Source organism: Dendrobates tinctorius, unplaced genomic scaffold (genome assembly GCF_039654945.1).
Source record: "Dendrobates tinctorius isolate UK_male_01 unplaced genomic scaffold, ASM3965494v1 ptg000059l, whole genome shotgun sequence".
Taxonomy (NCBI): domain Eukaryota; kingdom Metazoa; phylum Chordata; class Amphibia; order Anura; family Dendrobatidae; genus Dendrobates; species Dendrobates tinctorius.
In genome coordinates this window covers 16678655-16705027 of record NW_027361727.1, presented here as the reverse complement: position 1 = coordinate 16705027, position 26373 = coordinate 16678655, and the positions used below count along the sequence as shown (strand labels likewise).

The 26373-nt window shown below is 41.8% G+C and overlaps 2 protein-coding genes across 2 annotated transcripts; both read left to right on the top strand.

Annotated features, from left to right (window-relative positions):
* Positions 1 to 6386: 6386 nt before the first annotated feature.
* LOC141092452 (olfactory receptor 6C75-like) lies at positions 6387 to 7364 on the top strand. The gene has a single exon (XM_073578615.1). It carries the CDS (start codon positions 6387 to 6389, stop codon positions 7323 to 7325), a length of 939 nt encoding a protein of 312 aa, XP_073434716.1. The 3' UTR covers positions 7326 to 7364.
* An 8105-nt stretch (positions 7365 to 15469) lies between these two features.
* LOC141092451 (olfactory receptor 10A7-like) lies at positions 15470 to 23141 on the top strand. Its single transcript, XM_073578614.1, has 2 exons — positions 15470 to 15574; positions 20415 to 23141. The coding sequence occupies exon 2, from the start codon at positions 20442 to 20444 to the stop codon at positions 21378 to 21380; it is 939 nt and encodes a 312-aa protein (XP_073434715.1). The 5' UTR covers positions 15470 to 15574; positions 20415 to 20441; the 3' UTR covers positions 21381 to 23141.
* Positions 23142 to 26373: the final 3232 nt, after the last annotated feature.

Genomic DNA, 26373 nt, shown 5'->3' with positions numbered 1-26373 from the left:
TAACAATTCCCCCTTTTGAGGGAGACAGACATTAATTGGAACCCTCAAATATAACAAGATCTTCTTTCTTCTTTTCTTCTTCTTTGACAAAATAATTTAATATCAATAATAATAATAATAATAATAATAATAATATTATTAGATTACCGTTATAAGTACTCAATGACATAATTGATGTGAATTCATGTTATGGTAAGTCGTGAACAATATTCATATAAAATATGTATAATTATACTTCCCTAAGTCTAAATTGAAGCATCTCAGGTCCAGTCATCATCATCTGATGTCATCTGGTCTTCATTTTGATGTCTTCTGTCTTCTTCTTGGTTCTTTTAAAAATACAGTTTTCTTATAGCATATAGATGTGTTGTGTATCAAATCAAAGTCCATAATTTCAAATGTTAATACGAAAACAAAGTCTATGCAGCTTTAATATCTGTGCAGTGTTATCTTTAAAAACCTGGGCTTACATTGGCTCGCCTTGGATATTCTGGAATCCTCCATCGGTACTGGTCTTTGAACAGGTGTGACGTCTTTGGTCAGCAAAGCAAGGGTTAAAATGACTCTTCCTTGCTAAACATAGCACCATAACCAGTCCTTGTCCTAATGCACAGGACATATGTCAGGGTTGTAGCTTCCTGATAATTACCTTCATTGTTCACCAGCTTTCATCGAAGCTTTTCAGGTGATTGAAAACCTCTGGAACTTGATAAGAACGTGATAACACCGTTCATCTCAGCATCATAGGATCATCGTCCTCTGGTTGTCAGGTTAGACACTTTAATTGTGACTGTCGGTGGTGGATACTGCACTTGTGACTGTCAGTGGTGGATACTGCACTTGTGACTGTCAGTGGTGGATACTGCACTTGTGACTGTCGGTGGTGGATACTGCACTTGTGACTGTCAGTGGTGGATACTGCACTTGTGACTGTCAGTGGTGGATACTGCATTTGTGACTGTCAGTGGTGGATACTGCACTTGTGACTGTCAGTGGTGGATACTGCACTTGTGACTGTCGGTGGTGGATACTGCACTTGTGACTGTCAGTGGTGGATACTGCACTTGTGACTGTCAGTGGTGGATACTGCACTTGTGACTGTCAGTGGTGGATACTGCACTTGTGACTGTCGGTGGTGGATACTGCACTTGTGACTGTCAGTGGTGGATACTGCACTTGTGACTGTCAGTGGTGGATACTGCATTTGTAATTAACACAGTCTATTACTCAGTAATCATAGCTTTGTTACCTTCTGGGACTTCTGGATCGCGGCATTCTTCTTCTTGCAACTGATAAAAATCAATGAAGTTTAGAAATGTGAAAAGTCTTTATTAACATAATTTCAGTATCTTGCTTGAAGTCTTCATTCCCTATTCTATACCAAATCTGGTAATTTCCCTATCCCATAATATCACAGCGTACCATAGCAATCAGTAATATCCATATAATTATTATCAGAATTTGTACTGTATATGGATTTCAATATTTGAAATAATAAACCAATAATAAGTGATAATACATTATTATCCATATTTTTCATGTGATAGAACATTTTTTTTTTATGTCATAGGTGTAATTACCTTTTTCAACCCATAGGTGTCACTGTGTTTTATGTAACCAGTGTTCTCATCTTTATTAATAAGGAATATATTTATTATACTAATAATATGTAGGAATGTATAGCCATGAACCAAAATAAGAATATATGAGTGAGCGAATGAATGAATAAAAGAATTGTTGCATATAACTCAGAAGTGAAACATTTTCTTAGTAATAGAACCATATAATTGCTATATTTAATGAAGCAATATTCTCAGTAGATATTACTTTACTAAATATTGGTGAAAGAATTAAAAATAATGAAAAATAAGAATAAAAATAAAAATAAGAATAAGGCCTTTATGTTGATGCAGAGTAGTTATGTCTTCAGTAACATATACCCTTAATATTTCCATGATCTGGATTATTTCATAATTGTCATAAACTTGTGTTACCAAAATATTCAAATTATGCAACTTTGCCTCTTAGTGTAAAGAAATGACTCTTTATAATACTTGTTATTATACCCAATACTTATACCATTGTACCTTATTAATATTTTTTCCTATTAAAATGTGTGAAGAAGAAGTATTAATCAAATGTGATTATGTAGTCAGGATAAAAAACATATTTCTCCCTTAATACCAAAAAATATTGTTTCATGAAATAATTCATTTATCAAAACCAAAATTAAAAATAATTAATGTATAAATTATGTGAATTTATACTTGCTTATACCATTATTTGTCTGAAGATGTGTAACCATCAAAATTAAACCATATCATAAAATTATCCTTTGGAAAAATTAATTTAAATGTAACACACTTGGACAGAGAAGGAAGGTCCACTATTCCCAGATGCAGCTGGTGAATACCAGGCTCTGTGCTGGTGCCTGTTTAAAAGAGCTAAAGCTGATAAGGAAAGAATAGATTTTCTTCCTAAACTATTTTCTATTTTGTTGTGCGATTGCACTTATCCACAATTAACTAAATCAAGAAATAATAATTACTATAGAAATATAGAAATATATGTTGTATAGATAATATTTCATTATGTATCCTAATATTCTAATAATCTAACTGATCTGCATATTTCCTCCTAAAGATAAAAGCTTTGGGGGTTTTTTTTTTTTTTCTTTCTCTCATGCATTCAGGATCCTGAAGGTCTCACAAACGTATCACATTACTCGCTCAGCAGCTGCTCATACACTCAGTCACTGTCACTCAGACTGTGTCACATATTAAGTTTAATACACGTATTTTAATCCAAATTATCCTAATTATCAATGCATTGTAAACTATTTCAATTTAGTCTCTTAATATTTCTTTGAATATTCCCCCTTTAAAATTCTTTTCCTAAGGAACAGGGACATAGTATACTGGTATACTTGTATTATTAGAACAAGGTTCAAATTCCCCTGCTGTGGTTGTCATTCAAACCATGCAGTAAAAAGAAAAAAAACACACACCCAGAACATTTTAAAAAGCAATTAGTTATTTCCTTTTAAGGGTTAGATATATAAAATCATGCAATTATTGCAACTTCCTGTGTAAATAAAGACATAAATCCTTGGAAGAGAATTTTTCTCGATTAAGTCCTGCTTTGAAATGAAAATTCTAAGGAAACATAAAAAATAAGGTTAATATCATATTCATATTCTAAATATTATTACTGATGTAGATTTTAATTTTCATTAAAAAATACAGTTCTACTATTTCTACTTCTACAAACACTCTATATATACTGTATGACTATGTATATATCCACAAACCATAAAACTACAGGATTATACTCTATAACTCACTAATTGTATAACACTGTTACACAATATATATTACTTTTTCTAACCAATTCCTACACCCATACTTATTTCTCTGCAAAAAATATCCTGAAAGGTTCTTGCCATTTTAAAGCTGATAGATTCTTGGAGCAGAGTATTCAGTTTACAGGCCATGATGTCACTCACCACCTGTTTCTGTCTGTTAAATTCGGCCATCTTTGTTACAGAAAGAAAATCAAAACTCATCATTTTTCTTAATTCAATTTGTGTCTTTTCGGTGTTCTTTTGCATCATTCCATATGGTTTATAACAAACATGTGATTTTCTTTTTCTTTCTTCGTAGATTTGATTTTGGGGAAAACTCATTTTAGAAGGTTTTGCTAATACAGGCTTCTGATAAGATTTTACCCTGCCTGTCTTTCCAAAATTAGCACAATTTACTTTCCTTTCACGATTCTCGTGTTTTCTGGCAAAATCGAGGGATTGCGCACATTCAAACAAAGAATCTTTTTGTGACGCAATAACACGAGATGCAGGATTTAGAAACCAAAATTTGCTTACAAAACTCCTTATGAGGGACGGTGTTTTGACATTCTCACTCAGCATTCTATACAAACGTTCATATATGGACATGAACGTAAAAATACATTCCTTCCGACCAATCCTTAATTTTTGAAGAATATCAATATCTGGATGATTTTCATTTGATGAACAAAAAATGAGAATTTTTAATCTGTCCTTATCAGTTAAATTCTCATGTGTTTCACCAGATAACTTTAAAGACAATCTCCTTGCAAAATTTACAGGGATCCACATTTTGAACAACTGATTCTTCTCCTCGTTAGATAAATCAAAGTTATCAGTACAACTTTCAAAGATCTCAGAGTTTCTATAAACATCTATTTTGTTGTCATAAGCAGGAATTATTTGGCATATCTTTATCAAATTCCTCCTCACGCTACTTCGGATTTGGGCCTGTGAGTCTTCTATTTTTAGTGGTACGTCTTTCCCTTGTACGTCCTCTACGTCAGTTCTGAAGTCTCCTCCTACGTCTCCATCTTGTTCCACGTCTGCAAGGTCACCTTCAATGACTGCTACTTGTAACTGTTTCTCCACATTACAGTGAATCTCGGGAATATCACTATCCTCTACACAATCATTTTTAGATTTCTCTGACACAGATCTATGAAATATATCTACCATCTGTAGAATATTTTTTAATCTCTCTCTTTCTCTATTGAAAAACTTAGAATCTAACCTCTGATTCTCGAGTTCACACTCGGCATATAAACTTAACCATAAAACTTCTGAATTAGAATTGTCTACAGACTTAAATTTCAATTTACTCTGCTTAGCAAGACAATTAATGACATCCATTTTATCTTACCTTGAAATGTCTCAGCTCCTTTGATGGACAACGCTGGGTTCCTGTCTTCACACGTCTGGCTTACGTCTGGTACTTTTGGCACTTGTAGTACTTCTCAATCTATCTGGTACTTCTTACTTCTAGGTTCTATGTGATTCTTGTAAGTAGTGGAATTCGCGATAACTTGCACATATGATTTGACGTTAGCAAAGTCCAATCCCCCGTGTGTGCAAGTTGAGGGAAATCCGCAAAAAAAGTACAAAAATTCAGATCTGGCTGGCTCTCCAATGTAAAATAATGCAATTATCCTGTAAAATACTCAGGACTAGTTACCAGATAAAAATATAGTGGTTTATTTGGTTTCTTCCATCAAAGAAAGGTTATTACAGAAAAACAGGTGAATAAAAATAGGTGAAAGAGAAATTGTCCATTGTTCTAGCAGCATGTATTCTTCTTTCTCTCCGGGAACCCACATGGCAAATGGCGTCTGTCTCTCTGTTCGACTTCTTCGTACTAAAGTAACATACCAGCTGTTGAGTTATGTCATCTTGCGTCTGTCTCTCATGATGGTGAGGGAAGAAGAGACGCCCTCTACAGTTAGCCATGAATTATATACGTCTCCTAAAGCACATGGTCTCTACATATATGGAGCTGTCTTTTTACCATGAGCCAAGCTTAAAAATAGCCTATGTCGTGTAAGCTAAAGCAATGTACAGAACTGGATCTTATAAGAAATTAACGGATTATTAATATTTAACACAGGTACACATGAAATGGCCAATTTATGTGCTAAGTATTCTCAATTTTTCATATTTCTAGTGCAGTAATGCAATTCAATTTTCATATTTCATGTTTGCATGCTATAGTGCTACAGAGTGCTGCTTTATTTGATGGTATGTAAGTTGGCGACTCTAGGTAAGCACCTGTTCACATCTAGTTTATATTTGGATGTGACGGTCAGTCTTTATATTTGAAGCACAATGCAAAGACATAACTTAGGCTTCAAACTCCATGGAAACAGTCTTTTTGTGCTATTTAGTTATATTTGCGAATTATATTAAATACTATAAATGTATTTTGAGATATAACTGAACCCCTTATGTGTCTACATTCCAACTTTTTTTTAAATTTGTATCAGAAAAGCAAAAAAGACTACGTCATCATCAACTTTATGGTACAATTTTTGTATGCGTTATTGGCTTTTCCTCCAGGCACTCTCCTTATGGCTCTCTGAAATCTGACACGTTACAATTTGCTTTCTTGTGATAGGATTGGATAAAGGGTCTCCACAAGCCAAAAAAATATGAGGACCCCCCAATGTTAATAAGTTTGTGAATCCCAATCAGACCGATCTTACTCATCTTCCTCTTACGGAAATTGGGGTAGAATAAAATTAATTGTCATCTTATTCATGTGTTACGATTGTCCTAAATAAAATAATTATATCCTATAATGGGGTTGGGTTTCAATCACTGGGCTCTGCAAAAAGATTTTAAGCCGTTTTCTTGTAACCAAGTCAGATTCCAATTCTATCTATTAGCAGGTACCACTCGCCAATGTATATTGTTGTTGGTGAGATGGGACATAAATCGGTCTGTATGTGAATGTGTATGGAAAATTGCTTTGCTACTGTCAGTTTTCATTCTATAACCTCCTTATTTACTCCTTCATCAGGTTAGGAAATCTTGAAGTCCACCAGTCATGTGTGAGGACAACCACACCACGGTCACTTATGTGTTTCTTCTGGGGTTTCAAAACCTTCACAGCTTCAAGATCCCGCTGTTTTTGATCTTACTATTTCTCTATATTATTATAGTAGTAGGAAACCTTCTGGTCATCCTTACAGTGCTGATTGCTAAAAACCTCAGGCACCCCATGTACATTTTTCTACAAAATCTTGCCTTGAGTGACTTTTTGTTTTCAACTGTTGTCGTCCCACAATTGTTGTATATTACATGGTGGGAGACGGGACAGTTACTTATAGTGGGTTGTATTTTTCAGTTTTATATGTACAGTTTTTTTGGGATAGTTCAGTGTTACCTCTTAACCGTCATGGCCTATGACCGATATCTGGCCATTTGTGACCCTTTACGATATTCTTCACTTCTGAGCATTCAACATTGTCACCGGCTGGTCTATCTATCGTGGTCGTTTGCCTTCATGCTTATTTCTCTTGAAGTCATTTTTCTCTTTCAGTTGAAGTTTTGTGACTCCAACATCATCGATCATTTCTTTTGCGAGTTATCGCCAATACTTAAATTGTCATCAAGTCAAACTGTGATCATAATGTGGCAAGATTTATTTTTATCAATTGTTAACATATTGCTGCCATTTCTGTTTGTTCTAATATCCTATATATGCATCATGGTCACCATCCTCAACATACCATCGATCACAGGAAGGAAAAAAGCTTTTTCCACCTGCAGCACTCATCTGCTCCTCGTGTGCATTTACTTTGGGGCTCTGATCGCTTTATATATAGCCCCTTCCGGGGATAATTCTCACAATGAAGACAAGTTTAAATCTCTGATAAATACGGTGCTGACTCCATTCTGCAATCCTCTAATATACAGCGTAAGAAATAAGGAGTTGATGAAGGGCTTCAAGACATTCGTTCCCAGACAGATATGGACTAAATAAAATGTTTCTTTACTAGAGATGATCAGATAGATTAGGAAGACTCTGGTCCAACATCCAGATCAGTGGCAAGTGGTGGCTAGGTTGGAGACCCGCAAATCTCTGACCTTCCAGTATCCCAGACATGGCTTTTGATTAGCCAATGTCATCTGGGTGCCACGTTGCACCAGCCCTGATAAATAAAATATTGCCCCATCAACTGGTCCAGTGCATCACCTGTCCAGTGCCTTGCCTATCCTGGCATCACAGCTTCCCGACTGGCTCAGTTTTTTCACACGAAGCTCTAGTCTTCTCTTCCGTCTTCACTCTTTGGTGCCTCCGGTGCTGACTAAGTCACAAGTGAAAAAAAAAACAACAGAGACAGCGCCTCACAGGTCGGTGAAAAAAGAGGTCACATTTATTCTGGGGTGATGTTTCGATAAAGATCTTCGGATCGAAACGTCGCCATAGAAGGCAGAATAAATATGACCTCTTTTTTTCACCGACCTGTGAGGCACTGTCTTTTGTTTTTTGACATTGAACTTTTCCATTAGGGACTCCCTAGATATGATGTGCGTTACACCTTTGGGTAGTGTTGACCTTGGTTTCCAATGAGGTGCTGCATATCCACATTGAATTGATTTAAGTCACAAGTGACATCATAAGGCAATGGGGCGATCGTAATGTCGCATGAGGTCTTGTGAGCACCAGAGTTGCCGAAGATCAAAAAAGACTGAAGAGAAGTCTGGAACTGTTTGGATTAAGTAAGCAGAGGATTGGGTGGAGAGCTGGGGTACCAGGACACGTAAGGGGCAAGGTGGGAGTAATATTTTTTTTAACGCTCCATTTACCATGCTCTGGAGTCTAGAGAGACCTGACACCTAATAAAAGGCTTTTATCAATTTGATTTGCATCTAATTAAATGTAAAGCATAAGTTATATCCAAACTGGAGAAAGTTTCCTGCTTCAAGGCTATGAATACCATTGGCATGAAAAAATATATTTTTATATATGTTAGTGGTTTTCTTTAGTTAATAAAATTGCAGTAGGTCTCAGTCTACAATCTTCATTCCGTTGTTAATTTTTTATAGTATGTTTTCTGTGCTCTCCTTAAGACTGTATAACCCCCTCTCTGCTGCTTCATTAAACACTAAATAAAGAGCAAAGAGAAATGTCAAAACAGAATGAATTCTGACTGATTTGTAACATTTTTAAAAGCTCTCAACTAGATAAGATTTACAGAACTCAATCCAGACACATGGTATAAAACTGTTAATGAAGACTAGAGATAAGCGAATCTGTCTATTATGCAAAATGAATGTTGGAGTTAAAAAAAAAAAGTATACTCATCCCATCACTCATCTGTCCTGTGCTATGCACCTGTCATGGATTTGGGCTTTGCTTCCCTCATCCTAGACCTCTAAACTTTGCTGTGCTCCATATGGGGACTTGAAGATGGCCCGGCGTGCTCCCATCTACCTGGGCCTAAATGAGGGTACTAAGACTTTTAGTTTCTGAGCACAGTTCCCTGTCTATAGTCTTCCAGGACATCTCCTGTTCACCTGCAGCGTTCAGTACCACATTTACCTGTCTGCCTGAAGCTTCCCGGACTCCTGCGATCTGTCTATGGCTTCCAGTATCTCTGCTGTCTGTTTCCCGTGTTAATCATCTGCCTGTTTCACTGACAACTGGGTGAGCCTAACATCCTGCCACTCTGCACCTGATCCTCCACTAGCTTCCTCTGACTCTGATCTCTTCTGGTCTTCCTCCAATCAATGCCAGAGCTTCCTGCACTTAGTAGAACTTGGGCACCATAGATGTCTTGACTTCCTAACATCGATGTCACAAACTCCTTTGCCTGATGCCTAATCAGCTCAAAAAAGGTCATTGCATAGTGGAAGAAGACCAGAAGAGATTGGAGCCAGTGGACGTCTAGAACAGGATTTCAAATGATGAGACAGTGAGTTGAGCATGAGATGAATATGCTATTTTTTTCCAAGCCCTCTGCAATCTAGCAGTAAAGCCATACACCGAATCATTTATCAGCAGTGAAAAAAAAAATAAATATATATATATAAGGAGGTAGTGGTCCTGCTGCTGGGTTGTTGCCCTCCTACTGCCCCCTCCACATCTCCTAATGTACTGGCCTGTCTCCTGGTATCTTCTCCATGCTCTGGACACTGTGTTGACAGACACAGCTACCCTTCTTGCCTTAGCTCGCATTGATGTGCCATCCTGGGTGAGCTGCACTACCTGAGCAACTTCTGTGGGTTGCAGACACCGCCTCATGATACTGTACCTGTAGTGTACCTCTGGGGGTGAGAGCATTTACACTACTGAGCATCATTTCCTTATCTTGAGGCATTTCCACTGAAGTTGGATCAGCCTGTAATTTTATTTTTCACTTTGATTTTGAGTATCATTCCAAATACAAACCTCCATGGAATATTCATTTTGATTTACATTGATCATTTTTATGCTTTATTGTTCTCAACGCATTCCACTATGTAATGAGTAAAGATTTGAAACTGGAATATTTAATTCAGTGATATCTAGGATGTGGTATTTTAGTGTTCCCTTTATTTTTTTGAGCAGTGTATATATGTTTATATACATTAATATATACACTAATATATGGTGTTATTGTATAATCTATATGCTTAAATATATGGCAGCAATGAATAAACCCCACATAATCATTTAGCAGCAGTGAAAAAACATTATGTGTAAATATATACATATATACATGAATAAAGCACATGCATATTCATTTCAGCAGTGAATAAACTAAATATATCAATATATACTTGCAATGTTGCAAAAATTCTTGTACAAATTGGAAGTTGCGCAACAATTTTATAACCTTTGCTGTTTTTACATGATTCTCATCAAGCTTCTCCAAAAGAGGTGGGGCATGGGCAGGCCCGCCATCAGGGCATTACTACCCTTCCTGGCGTATGGGGCCCGGTCAGCAGAGGGGGCCCACTTCGGGCCCCGTCTCTTCTTCTGATCGGGCCACAGCAGCAGGATTCTCCGGTGCAGTAACTGAAACCTGCGTCCGAGAAGCAGGTTTAGTTACTCTATTGCCTTGAAGGCCCGCAAGGCAATAGTTAAAGCCACCAGCCAATCTGAGGCTGGCAGTGATGTCGGCACGCACGTCGCCAGCGTATGATATCATTGTCATTCGCCGGCAAATACACGCTTGAAACACCAGGAGGGATCATCGCCGCAGGAGCACGATCAGGTAAGAGGAAAGGATTTTCTCATTTTTTATTGAAGAGGCAACCACACTATATTTCAAGGGGAAGAATGGAAACACGTTGGCAGAATGGAGACACGGGGGCAGAATGGAGACACGAAGCAGAATGGAGACATGGGGGCAGATTCTGATACGGGGCAGATTAGAGACACGGGGCAGAATGGGAGATGGGCTGAATGGAGACACAGGGGCAGTATGGAGAAAAGGGTGCAGAATGGAGACACGGGACAGAATAGAGACAGGGTAACAGAATGGAGACGGCGGGGCAGAATTGAAACAGGGCAGGTTGGAAGACACGGGGCAGGATGGAGACATGGGGCAGGAACATGGGGCGGAATGGAGACAGATGGTGCAGGATCATGGGGCAGGATGGAGACAGAATGGGCAGGATGGAAACAGATGGAGAAGGATCATGGGACAGATGGGGCAGGATCATGGGGCAGATGGGGCAGGATCATGGGGAAGGATGGAGACAGATTTTGCAGGCTCATGGGGCAGGATGGATATGATGGAGAAGGATGGGGCAGGATCATGGGGCAGATGGGGCAGGATCATGGGACAGATGAGGCGGGATCATGGGGCAGGATGGAGACAGATCGGGCAGGATCATGGGGCAGGATCATGGGGCAGATAGGACAGGATCATGGGGCAGATGGGGCAGATGGGGCAGTATCATGCGGCAGGATCATGGGACAGATGGGGCAGGATGGGGAGATCATATGGGGCAGGATGGGACATCACATGGGGGCAGGATAGGAGAACATATGGCTGGAGCCAGGAATGAGACATGGAGGGCCAGGATGGGGGGATATCATTACCATAGGGGCTAATTAAGGGATATTATTACTGCAGTGATGTATTTATTTTATTTTTTGAGGATACTATTTTAAATGAGTGGGCAGTTCTGTTACTATGCAGAACAACACTGTTGCCTTTTTTTCTTCATCTTGGGTAGTTTAGAATTTTGAAAAAAAAAAGTAATGTGTTATGCAAGCGGTGCTCTAGATAACTGTATTATTTCCTGCAAAGACGAGTCCTGGCTGGAGCTGGAAGAAGGGATGGCGGTCTGTGCTGGATGAAGATTAAAAGCGAAGATGAAGGATTTCACCTAGAGATGTCACTGGTGAGTCAGTGTGTTACCTGTACACTGACACTATACACTGTGTACTATATACAGCGGTCCTTTGTACAATGTCACCAGTGATCACTGTATTACCTTTACATTATATACAGAGCTCCTGTGTATAATGTCACCGTGATCACTGTATTGCCTGTACACAGACACTGCATACTAAGTACAGATCTCCTGTGTATAACGGCTCTTATGGTGACATTAGTATTATGTTTTTTATTACTGATCAGTATTGTAGTATTCAGTCACTATGTGGTAGTATTATGTTGTCTGGCCATAGTGTGGCAGTATTTGTTCCTTGTATGTGCTATTAATTGGTCACTATGTGGTGGTAATATGTGATCTGGTCATGGTGTGCTGGTATTTGCTCCATATATGGGGTATTATTGGTCATCATATGGTGGTAATATGTAGTCTGGTCATGGTGTGGTGGTATTTGTTCCTTGTATGTGGTATTATTCGGTCACTGTGGTGGTAATATGTGGTCTGGACATGGTGCGGTGGTATTTGTCCCCTGTATGTGATATTATTTGGTCACTGTGGTGGTAATATGTGGTCTGGACATGGTGCGGCCCTATTTGTCCCCTGTATGTGATATTATTGTTCATTGTAAAAATTGAAAAATATTTTTATTTTAACCTAAATTGTATTGGATATTTAAAAAATGTTTAATAAGTTAGAGTAGAGTAGGGCATGGTCAAAAGAGTCTACCTTGTTGTTGTGGCGGCTTAAAAAATCTTTTGACTGTGGACAGTTCGAGGGGTGGAAGCAGGGCTGGGGTGGAGCCTGGGCAAAGTCTCAAGGGGACCCCGAACATTTTGCCTGTATGGGACCCCGAAATTTCTAGTGGCAGCCCTGGGCATGGGGGGGACTGCGCATTTGTAGGACTTTTATTATTTTTGTGAACAGGGCTAAGAACTGCCTGGCGCCAATGTGTATCAGCTCATAGTATTCACAGATCATCATAGTATTCACGGATCACTCCTGTCAGTAATTCCTCTGTTTCCGGCAATATCACGTTGACACAGCAGTGTGTTCTTCTCCCCTCTGGTCTCTGGTAATGCCCTTCATTTAAAGTACTGTAGCTCTGGATTCTCAGGGAGATCTATATCAGGTCAATAGATCTTAACAGCTCATTTACATATTAAGGAAAACATGGATTTCTATGGAATAAGCCATCAGATTGCATATATCAAGGTATCATTTTATTCAGCTTCCCATGACCTAGATGTCCATGTCCATGACTTAAGAGAGTTCATACTACTGACAGATCCCCTTTAACAACTCCCCAGTTCATCATATAATAACAAAATGCTGCCCACTACCCTCACAGACCAGCACTGTGACCCCCACATGACATATTTGTTGTATGATTGCTGCAGTCAATCAGTGGCCACTGATCGGTTGCTGTTCTCTTGTGATATAAAAATGAGGGAACACAATGCTGCAGTTGGAGGAAGGAAGGAGTATGCCTTTTTTTCTCTGTGATGGAGTGAGAAGCAGTTAACAAGACATTTTCTAGTAGTCAACAACCCTTTTACCAGCATTCACAGATACGCTTTGTTAGGAACGGCGGAATGCACTAAATAAATAAATAATAAAGTGTGTTCACCGCTCGGGGTCCACCATGCAGAAGGTGTTAACCCTGCTGCTAAATAATGGCGAACACTAAATATGGCGGTACTATTGCACGCGGGTTGGACGTCACTCGGTGTGCACTGAGCGTACTCTGTTAGCTTCACAGAGACGCCTAAGGTATTAACATAAATGCTAAGCCTGTTGGACTCACAGGTCTCAGAGAAGTGCACGCACGATATAAGGTCACAGGAGCTGAGCCCTAGGCAGAGGGTCAGAGTCCGTCTAGACCTACCGTGCATGCGGTGTCGCAACTGCGGACGCCAAGAGGAGCTGCAGACTGCAGCGCGGCGACAGACACTGCCGCTAATCAACAATGCCCGATAGCAGGCGCACTGTCGGACGCTAGCACTATGGAGGATGCTGTTGTGGCTTGAACTTGCCACTGGCTGGCGCAGACTCTAAACCTAAGTCCCTATACACACTTGTAATATCAGAGGAAGGGGATCTTAATGAGTCATTCGCAGGTTCATGCATCCATCATCATTCACACAGTAGCAATTAGAGACTATACTAGCGCATGGCCGAGCGGCCATGCGGACCTTTTATAGCCGTGCGCTTCCGGGACCTTCCAGATCTCTGAGATGGACCAATGAGATCAGGAGAAGGACCTGAGCATGTGACTCCCGATCTCCAATGGGAGATCGTCTCGTGAGCATGCCCAGTAGCGCGACAAGAGGACTTAGCCTCTGGAGCATTTTGCTGCAAAGCAGCCTGCACTGCTATTGCTGACCCAAAGGTGGCAGCAACAGCCAGACCCACAGAGCAGGTCTGGGCAGAGCTGAGACTGCTGAGCAATCTCCTCTGCAGTCTATAGACAATGAGAGACCGCAGAATGTGAGGCTCTGGATTCCTGCTGAGCCGCTGCAAGAACCCAACGCCTAACACGCTTTACTGCAGTCACATGGACAATAGGAACCTGTACTCTGAAGATCGCTTATTAACTTCTATGACATTGTGTAATAGACTTGCTCTATGATCTGTACAGAGGTCATTGTGCAGGGAAAGGAGGAGATAAGATGCCTGCAATCTTCTGTTGTCAATGGTTGATTCTCTCTCCCAGGAAAGAGAAATTCATGATTCATTGATGTTTCCCTTTTAAGCAGTTTTCAAGATAGACAATATACAGTAATTGCTGAATATCCTGAAAATACAAAAATATACTGTAATGATTTCACCATTCAGTGCTGAGCTGTCTGTGCAGTGATTGACAGCTCAGGTGTCCAGTCTAGTGCCGCGGTGTGCTGAACTGTCTGTGTTTTTATTGACAGCTCGGCAGTCCATTCTGAGACTGTGAGGTGCTGAGATCTCATCAGGTGCTCCCGATTCCCTTGATGGTTCAACTGTTTAACTGAGCTTGAAGTCCCAGATAGCTGCCAGCTCTAGTTTCAACTAAGTTTGGTTGGTTTACTCTGTACTTTGTATTTTGCTGGTTGATGTATCACTGCCTGACTTTGGACCTTGTTCTGACCATGCATCTGTTTAACCCCTTTGCTCTGATCCGTTATCCTCCCAGTATTTTGACCTCGGACCGACACCTGACTACGACTTTGTCCCTTCCCTCTGTTTATGACATACCCTCCTGGCTTTTGACTTCGAAACTCCTCGACTATCCCCTCACGACTTGTCCTTGAGAAGTGACTCAGCGTCACATATACTTTACATAATACCTTTTGAAATATGCTATATCACATCGCCCTGTTTTCTGTTACGTTATGCGCTTAGAATGCCCTTGAAAGTATCATATTTTAGGAATTAAAAATTTCCAACACAAATGAAATGACCAATCCCAACAGGGATGCTTCCCTTCATTTTGGTTGTACATATATTGAGCCAAAGTAACAAAAATATTTTTTTGGCAGCATTTTGTCCATTTCCCAAATGTGACCTATTGGTCAGTTTCTCTGTGAATACAAATAATTAATTAGTTGCTTTGTTGATTCAGGTCTCTATGTCAATTGGTAATTAAAATAATGTCTAAAAGTGAATCCTTATTGTTTTCTCGCTATTAATCCCCCCGGGGCTGTCATACATGTTTTCCAGACATTGATAGAAACAAACAAACAATCATCTCCCGAGTGTAGAAAGTATATAAAAGCACAATGTAGTAAAAGCTAATAATGAGCAAAGTACGGAGCATGTGTGCACAGCAGATCATCATCTTGACTTACGATTTGGAAACTGAAGAAGAGAGAAAAGTGATATATATGTATATGATAAACTCCTATTATTACATTACACATATTGGTAAGTGATAAATTATAATATTTTCTTTCACAATATATGTATCTATAAGGGCAAGAACATCAGATACTGAGCATTATTACTTCCTATCAGTAATTATCATGAATTTCAATTTATAAACTATGAAGATTGCAATTTCTTTATAAACATCAGCTCAGGGCTTATAATATAAGATTGTAGTTATATACTTTTAGTGGCATAAGTAACCAAGGAGCCCCATAGCTGCTGATCCTACTTGGGCAGATATAACGGGCGACAGGCACGAGTAGCAGACAGGCAGGTGAGCACGGCGGGCACAGCTGAGACACAGGCAGGCACGGCTGAGACACGGGCAGGTGGGCACGGATGAGACACTGGAGGCGGGCATGGCTGAGACACACAGACACAGAGACAGGGACCAACTGGAAAGACACAGGGACACGGGCAGGAAGGAGTGGTGTATGGAATAGGTAGGTTCCTTTTCACAAAGTGGGGACAGGTACTGGTACTGACAGGAAGAAATGGAGTATGAAGAAACAGGTTTGGACCTGTTCACACAGGAGGAGAACCACAAAGCTGCGGAGAAGAGCTGCAGAGCAGCAAGAGGTTCTGCAGCAGCAGAACCAGAACAAAGCAGAGCCGCATGAGTACGGAGCACAGGCTGAGCCGCAAGAGTACAGAGCAGGCAGAGCCGCAAGAGTGCGGAGCACAGGCAGAGCCGCAAGAGTGCAGAGCACAGGCAGAACCACAAGAGTACGGAGCACAGGCAGAGCCGCAAGAGTGCGGAGCACAAGCAGAGACGCAAGAGTACGGAGCACAAGCACATAGAGAGGACACAAGGAAAGACACAGCAGGGAAAGGAGCCACAGAGAAGGAGACTGACAGACAGAGGTAGGACAGAGTTCAGACAAGGTAACGCTGTGAGACAAGGTACAGGACCAAGAACACAGGGACCAGGATATACTGCCTCTGGGAGAACAGAGAGGATAGGTACAAGACAAGGCAGGGAGCAATAGCACAGGGACCAGAATATTCTGCCTCCTAGAGGGCGGAAAGAAAGGTACAAGGCAAAGCTAGGAATAAAGCCTCCAGAGAAGGCGATACACAGAAAAAGACCTGGCAACTCAGCAGCAAGACAATAACTGAGTTAAGACATTGCACAGGCAAGTTCCACTGGGTGGAGCTGCCCTAAATACTAGAGGGCTCTTCGTAATTGGTCAGTGACACATTAGACAGGTGCATCCTGATTCCATAAGAACCAGAGAGTTCTTGCGCCGCCCCCCTATGAACACAGCCAGGAAGCATGCACAGAGCACACAGCATGTAGCTGGCAGCAGACAGAAGTCACAGCATGGCCTGGAGCATTGATTAAGTTGGTATGTGGGGGATGGGAGGCCATGCAGTGATGCCAGCAGGGTTGTTACAACAGTACAGGGATAATACACACAGTGATGTCACGGTACAGGGATAATACTCACAGTGATATCACAATGCAGGGTTAATACTTGTACACACAATGATGTCACTTTACAGAGATTTTAAACAGTGGTATCATCGTACAGTGATAATACATACGACAAGAAAACTTAGAAAAAAGTATGAAGCAAAACTGTGAAAAGAAGAAAAAGGCAAAGAAAATAATTAACACATTATAAAGGTTGATAACAATGAGTTATATACCCTGTTTATGTTGCATATTTTCCAATCCTATTTTAAAAAGTATGGCAGAAAATGCATGCCAAGGAATGACATACGTCAGCCTCTGTCTCCTCATTGACTTTCAGTATTGTGCGTACATTTTTTAGCTTTACCAATATCATCCTTTGCTTATGCTAAAAAAAATGATGAGTTACACAATATAATACAGAAACATTGGACTTTGTCCTACATTTGACAGATGTGGAAAAAAAAGCAGACTTCATGTATAAATGCCTATATATTTTTGTAGTCAAAAAGGAAAGAGGTTAGGTGCCCTCAGAGCCAAAAAAATAGTTATAAAAAATTGTAATGGGTTTTGTGTTTAGCTGAAGGGGGGCAGAAAATCTGAAAAATTGACACTTGCCTTTGTGCTCTTCTTCTGCATGTTTTTCCTAATGCGAAACCTTTGTTTTCAATAGGAGCCGTTCTAAGAACATTTCCAGCATTTGTTATTTTGTTTTCTGCCATTTTTCATCCTGTGGTCATAGGATAGTTTGGAACACAACCATGATGACAAGTCTGAACTCGGACCTAAATACTCATATAGACAGTGATTTTTTTTGTGTATTTGAATATGTAAAATACACAAAATGTTATTAATCTGCTGTGAATTTTGTATCATTCATTATTGAAAAACCTATCAGCACGCCTCTGGTTCATAATAACTGGAGCCCATCTTTTTGTGAAAAAAAAAGTTAAAGATCTGACCCTCAAACTTTTTCTGGAATAATCTTGATAAACCATTCTGACTTTTCCAAGCGCGGTGCCTAAGTCCTCATTCGGAGACCCGTTTTTGTTATTTTGCATACAAGAAAACACAAACCGTTTTTCAGTAGTGTGCTGGATCCAAGATTTATCCATTCTTGGTCGGTTTTTATCATCGGTGTGTCATCCATTTTTCTTGTAAAAAATAAAAAATTGAGGCTTCTCTTATCCATTACTTATCCTTGAGAAAGCCTCAGAATTTTTGTTGCATCGGCTTATCAAAATCCTAATTTTGCAGTGCTGGCCCTATTCTTCGGGTTCCTATTATGTAAGACATTTTGGGTGATGATCTTGGAGGCTTTGCATCAGTCCTTTGTATGGAAAAGTGCTTCTAATTTTTTTTTTTAGATAGGTCGAACAAATAGGATTTTGGCTGAATATAATAATATTACACACATTTCTTGAACTTTTATTCTGTGTAATGCTGCATGACTGTAGATAACTTCAGGGCCAAGTCTTCGTGACCTAGGAATAGAAGTAAGGGTATACAAGAGTCAGTGGTATAACTAGAGTCCCATGGGCCCCGGTGTAAAATTTGGACCTAGGTCCTCATCTCCATGTTGGTCAAACGTATGGGCCTTTGTAATGTTCTAGATCCTATAAAGACATATGTGTTCACCCTCCATCCTCCATCCTGATCCCTTTCTGAAAAAAGTTTCCACCCTGTAATAATGTCTCTCATCGTAGGCCCCTTCTTGGTATAATATCCCTCATCCTGTGGTCCTTCCTGTTATAATGTCCCCTGTCCTGGGTCTCTTCCTGGTATAATGTCCACTGTAAAGGGGGTGCTGTATGTGCTTTGTGCCTTCCGCTTTAATTGCTGTATATATATAATGTGTTATTCTAATGCTAAAGTAAGGTAGGGACAGCATAGATATGTAGTTGGGACAATAGGGGGTACTGTAGAGTTAGGGAAATTAGATGCTAGATAGGATAGTAATAGTTAGCTGGTTTTAGCCAGACTTGAAACAGTTAAGTAGCTGTACCAATGGGATTGTTGGTGGGAGGAATTACCCAGAGGAGACAGAATTGTTCTAGAAAAGTTAGTCAGAGTGTGTGAGCAGCGAACAGCAGTGCAGGCTGGAGTTACAGTCGCAGTGGAGTGAGAGAACAGGCAAGACGTGGTACAGTGGTCTGAAGAAAGTTTGAAGTTTGGCTTCTGGGGAGCACTCTCTGTGAGAGGCCAGGAAGAGGATCTTGGGTTGGAGTCTGGGGACACCGCCTGGAACTATCAGGGACCTAAGGTCCAGTTGAGGCTGCGAACGGCAGTCTGGTTCTTTTGCCAAAGATGGGCAATATAGACGGGGAGCGTTCAGTGACTGCTGACAGGAGGATTCTGCAGGCCTTGGGCTCAGAAAACGTGCAGGACAAGATGTGGCAGGGCCAGACCAGGGACTGTACAGAAGATGTCATGTTTACCTTTTACTGGAATGGAAGGACTGTAACTGTGCTGCTAGAACCTGTTTCAAATAAAACCTTAAAGAAAACAAACAAGGATTCTGCGGACATTTGTTTGTGCTCGGATCCCCATGGGACATTGTATCCTGGTCAGGCTCTGGTCCCGCAGGTGGGTGAAGAATTGCACACATGCCGCACCAACACCAAGACACACTCCAAATTTGTAGTACCGGGCTGCCGTTACACCACCATTATGAGTCACTTCCTGGTATAATGTCCCCTTTTCTATAACAATGTCTCCCATCCTGGGCCCCTCCCGGATGTAATGTCCTCCTTCATTCTGAGCTGCTTACTGCTATAATTACCCCCATCCTTGCCTCCTTCCTCGAGTAATGTTCCCCATCCTGGGATCCTTCCCGGTATAATGACCCCCATCATGGTATAATGTTCTCCATACTGGGCCCCTTCCTAGTATAATGTCCATTCTGTTGCTCTTTTCCATTCCATTAAAAACAAAAATGATTCTTCACACCATTTCCACAATGCATGGTGTCCTCTTCTATAGCCTGCAGCTGACTTTGGCATGCAAGCCATGGATGGCGCATGTTGTCATTGCCTTTTTCCACTTGTGATGGGCACACCAATGTCAGCTGCCACCCTCTGATTGGCTGGCGGGGTGTGTTGCAGTTCAAGGAGGTGGCAGATCTCTGCGTTACAGTACACTTAAACTGAATGTTCATCCTCAGGCACAAATCTATATGAAATTGGTGCTGGCGTGGGTGGACCCTCATCCTAAATGACTCTGTTGCATTTTAACCCTCTGCGACCTCGATTGTTACGCCCCTGATAAGAGTCCACACATTTCTGAGATCCCAAAAAATTAGTAAAGTTGAGAAATGTTGTGTTTTGATCGATGGTTTGCATTATTTATTTACTTTGTGGAAACATTGTCTCTGTCCACTCAATGTTCATCCTATAACCTCATTATTTTCTCCTTCATCAGGTTGAGAAATCTTGAAGTCCACCAGTCATGTGTGAGGACAACCACACCACGGTCACTTATGTGTTACTTCTGGGGTTTCAAAATCTTCAAAGCTTCAAGATCCCGCTGTTTTTGATCTTACTATTTCTCTATATTATGATAGTAGTAGGAAACCTTCTGGTCATCCTTACAGTGCTGATTGCTAAAAATCTCAAACACCCCATGTATATTTTTCTTCAAAATCTTGCCTTGAGTGACTTTCTGTTTTCGACTGTTGTCGTTCCACAATTGTTGTATATTACATGGAGGGAGACGGGACAGTTAGTTATAGTGGGTTGTATTTTTCAGTTTTATATGTACAGTTTTTTTGGGATAGTTCAGTGTTACCTCTTAACCGTCATGGCCTATGACCGATATCTGGCCATTTGTGACCCTTTACGATATTCTTCTCTTCTGAGCATCAAACATTGTCACCGGCTGGTCTATCTATCATGGTCGTTTGCTTGGGTACTTGATTCTCTTGAAGTCATTTTTCTCTTTCAGTTGAAGTTTTGTGACTCCAACATCATCGATCATTTCTTTTGCGACTTATCCCCCATTCTTAAATTGTCATCAAGTGATACTTTGATCGTAATGCGACAAGATTTATTTTTATCAATTGTTACCATATTGCTGCCATTTCTGTTTGTTCTAATATCCTATATATGCATCATGGTCACCATCCTCAACATACCATCGATCACAGGAAGGAAAAAAGCTTTCTCCACCTGCAGCACTCATCTGCTCCTCGTGGGCATGTACTTCGGGGCTCTGATCGCTTTATATTTAGCCCCTTCCGGGGATAATTCTCACAATGAAGACAAGTTAAAATCTCTGATAAATACGGTGCTGACTCCATTCAGCAATCCTCTAATATACAGCGTAAGGAACAAGGAGTTAGTGAGGGGCTTCAAGACATTCGTTCCCAGACAGATATGGACAAAATAAAATGTTTCTTTACTAGAGATGACCAGATAGATTAGGAAGACTCTGGTCCAACATCCAGATCAGTGGCACATGGCAGCTAGGTTGGAGACCTTCCGGTATCCCCGACATGGCTTTTGATTACGTCTCAGGTCTCTCTAGACTCCAGAGCATGATAAATGGTGCCACGCTCACCAGCCCTGATAAATCAAATATTGCCCCGTCAACTGGTCCAGTGCATCACCTGTCCAGTGCCTCTCCTATCCTGGCATCACAGCTTCCCGCCTGGCTCAATTTTTTCACATGCAGCTCTAGTCTTCTCTTCTGTCTTCACTCTTCGGTGCCTCTGGTGCTGACTAAAGCCCCCGTCTCACATAGCGAGATTGCTAGCGAGATTGCTAAAGCGTCACCGATTTTGTGACGCAACAGCGATCTTGCCAGCGATCTCGCTACATGTGACACTAGCGGCAACTGGCCCCCCGCTGGATATCGCTGATCGTGCTGGAATGTCCTGGGCCATTTTTTTATCGTCGGTGTCCCGCAGGCCAGCATGCATCACTGTGTTTGATGCCGATGAGCGACCTCGTTGGCGACGCAGAACTAAGGGACACAGGCTGGAATCATTCAGAATAGCTGCTGTGTGGCAAGGTACCAACGACCGCCGAGGTCATTATATGGATCGCCAGATCGTTCCTGCGTCGCTGAAGAGATCTGCCTGTTTGGCAGCTTACTAGCGACCTTACCAGGTCATATCATTGTCGGGATCGCTGGTGCGTCGCTATGTGAAACAGGACCCTAAGTCACAAGTGAAAAAAAACAACAGAGACAGCACCTCACAGGTCGGTGAAATAAAGAGGTCACATTAATTCTGCCTTCTGGGGTGACGTTTCGATCCGAAGATCTTTATCAAGTGCTTAATAAAGATCTTCGGATCGAAACGTCGCCACAGAAGGCAGAATAATTTTGGAGTTAAGAAAAAAAATGTATATTCACCCCATCACTCATCTGTCCTGTGCTATGCACCTGTCACATATTTGGGCTTTGCTTCCCTCACCCTAGACCTCTAAACTCGGCGTGCTCCCATCTGCCTGGGCCTAATTTGGGGTATTAAGACTTTTAGTTTGTCTCTGCACAGTTCCCTGTCTACAGTCTTCCAGGACATCTGTTCGCCTGCAGCTTCGCGTACCTCATTTACCTGTCTGCCTGAAGCTTCCTGGGCTTCTACGATCTGTCTATGGCTTCCAGTATCTCTGCTATCTGTTTCCCGTGTTAATCATTTGCATGTTTCACTGACAACTGGATGAGCCTAACATCCTGCCACTCTGCACCTGATCCTCCACTAGCTTGCTCTGACTCTGATCTCTTCTGGTCTTCCTCCAATCAATGCCAGAGCTTCCTGCACTGAGTAAAACTTGGGCGCCATAGATGTCTTGACTTTCTAACGTCGATGTCACAAACTCCTTTGCCAGATGCCTAATCAACTCAAGAAATGTCAGTGCATAGTGGAGTCAGAGAAAAGAGGGAGACACAAAAGCGCAAATAGGGTCTTATCAAACGTTACACAGAGTTGCCCACCAAGAGAACTACTCACCTGGTGAGAGTGAAGGAAAGACATATTAATGGTGGCTGCTGCAGATCCACAGGTCAGTGCAGGACCTGGTTGAAGCATACACTTAGGTAGGAAGGAAGGATCATCCCCGCGCTGCCGCAAGAAGAATTCCAAAAATTGTAGAGGTTTCAGCGTGGTTTATTCTACGTGTTTCAGGGTTCAGGTGACCCCTTCATCAGGACAGACCACAAATATTGTACAAGAGTCCTAGGCATACAGAAAACGACGCCCAATGGATCAGATGACACCCAGTGTCAACTTTCTGATGAGCCTGAACTTTGACACAGGGTGTCATCTGATCCATTGGGCGTCGTTTTCAAATGCTGATGTGTACTTAAACTCTGTATGCCTATGACTCTTGTACAATATTTGTGGTAAGTCCTGATGAAGGGGTCACCTGAACCCTGAAACGCGTAGAATAAACCACGCTGAAACCTCCACAATTTTTTGAATTCTTCTTGCGGCAGCACGGGGATGATCCTTCCTTCCTACCTAAGTGAGTGCATAGTGGAGGAAGACCAGAAGAGATTGGAGCCAGTGGACGTCTAGGACAGGATTTCAAATGGTGAGACAGTGAGTTGAGCACGAGATGAATCTACTATTTTTTTCAAAACCCTCTGCAATCTAGCAGTATGGCCATACACCGAATCATATATCAGCAGTGAATATATATATACATATATATATATTTGAGGAGGTAGCGGTCCTGCTGCTGGGTTCTTGCCCTCCTAAGTCCCGCTCCACGTCTCCTTGTGTACTGGCATGTCTCCTGGTATCTTCTCCATGCTCTGGACACTGTGCTGACAGACACAGCTAACCTTCTTGCCTTAGCTCGCATTGATGTGCCATCCTGGATGAGCTGCACTACCTGGGCAACGTCTGTGGGTTGTAGACACAGCCTCATGATACTGTACCTGTAGTGTACCTCTAGGGGTGAGAACATTTACACTACTGAGTATCATTTCCTTATCTTGAGACATTTCCACTGAAGTTGGATCAGCCTGTAATTTTATTTTTCACTTTGATTTTGAGTATCATTCCAAATACAGACATCCATGGAATATTAATTTTGATTTACATTGATCAATTTTATGCTTCATTGTTTTCAATGCATTCCACTATGTAATGAGGAAAGATTTGAAACTGGAATATTAAATTCAGTGATATCTAGGATGTGGTATTTTAGTGTTTAGTGAATAAACTATTTATATCAATATATACATGCAATGTTGCAAAAATTCTTGTACAAATTGGAAGTTGCGCAACAATTTTATGACCTTTGCTGTTTTTACATGATTCTCAGCAAGCTTCGCCAAAAGAGGTGGGGCATGGGCAGGGCCGCCATCAGGACATTACTGCCCTTCCTGGCGTATGGGGCCCGGTCAGCAGAGCGGGCCCACTTCGGGCCCCGTCTCTTCTTCTGATCGGGCCGCAGCAGGATTCTCCGGTGCAGTAACTAAAACCTGCGTCCGAGAAGCAGGTTAAGTTACTCTATTGCCTTGCGGGCCCGCCAGCCAATCTGAGGCTGGCAGTGATGTCAGCATGCACGTCACCAGCATATTACGTCATCGTCATTCGCCGGCAAGTGCACGTTTGAAACACCAGGATGGATCATCGCCACAGGAGCGCGACCATGTGAGAGGAAAAGTTTTCTTATTTTTTATTGAAAGAGGCAACCACACTATGTTTCACAGGCAGGATGAAGACACATTCGCCATGGACCATGTGTCTCCATCCTGCTTGGGGCAGAATGGAGACACGGAGGCAGAATGGAGACACAGGGTCAGGATTGGAGACACGGGGAGCAGAATGGAGATAAGGAGCAAAATGGAGAAGGGGCAGAATGGAGACATGGGGGCAGAATGGAGACACGGGGCAGAATGAGACATGGGGCAGAATGGGAGACACGGGGCAGAATAGGAGACATGGGGCAGAATGGGAGACACAGGGGAAGAATGGAGACACAGGGGAAGAATGGAGACTAGGGCGCAGAATAAAGACACGGAGCCAGAATAGAGACAGGGGGCAGAATAGAGACAGGGTGACAGAATGGAGCTTGGGGGGCAGAATGGAAACAGGGGGCAGGATGGAAGACATGGGGCATGATGGAGACATGGGGCAGGAATATGGAGACAGATGGGGCCCTGTATTGTTCAACATCTTTAACAACGATTTAGATGAAGGAATTGAGTGTAAACTGATTACATTTGCTGATGACACAAAGCTAGGAGGGATAGCTAATACTAGAGAAGAGAGAGAGAGGATTCAAAAAGATATAAATAAACTGGAGAAGTGGGCAGCAACTAACAGAATGGTTTTTAACAGGGAGAAATGCAAAGTACTACATCTGGGCAATAAAAATGAAAAAAGCATATACAGAATGGGAGGAATAGGGCTAAGTGACAGCACATATGAAAAAGACTTGGGTATATAATAGATCACAGACTGAATATGAGTCAACAGTGTGATGCAGCAGCAAAAAAGGCAAATGCAATTCTAGCATGTATTAACAGAAGCATACAGTCTAGATCACGTGAAGTCATTATTTCCCTCTACTCCTCTTTGGTCAGACCTCATCTGGAATATTGTGTTCAGTTTTGGGCACCATATTTTAAAAAAGACATCAACAAACTGGTGCAAATTCAGAAAAGAGCGACCAGAATGGTGACCAGTCTGCAAACCCTGTCTTATGAGGAAAGGTTGCAGGATTTGGGAATGTTTAGTTTGCAAAAGAGAAGACTGAGAGGAGACTTAATAGCTGTCTACAAATATCTAGGCTGCCACGAGAAGTGGTGAGTTCTCCTTCAATGGAAGTCTTCATACAGAGGCTGGACAGACATCTGACTGGGATGATTTAGCGAATCCTGCTTTGAGCAGGGGGTTGGACCAGATGGCCCAGGAGGTCCCTTCCAACTCTACGATTCTATGATTCTATGAATGGAGACAGATAGTGCAGGATCATGGGGCAGGATGGAGACAGAATGAGCAGGATGGAGATAGATGGGACAGGATTATGGGGCAGGATGGAGACAGATGGGGAAGGATCATGGGGCAGGATCATGGGACAGATGGAGCAGGATCATGGGGCAGGATGGAGACAGATGGTGTAGGATCATGGGGCAGGATGGATATGATGGAGACAGATGGGACAGGATCATGGGGCAGATGGGGCAGAATCATGGGACAGATGGGGCAGGATGGAGACAGATGGTGTAGGATTATGGGCAGGATGGATATGATAGAGACAGATGGGGCAGGATCATGGTGCAGATGGGGCAGGATCATGGTGCAGATGGGGCAGGATTATGGGGCATGATGGAGACAGATGAGGCAGGATTATGGGACAGGTGGGGCAGGATTATGGGGCATGATGGAGACAGATGGGCCAGGATCATGGGGCAGATGGGG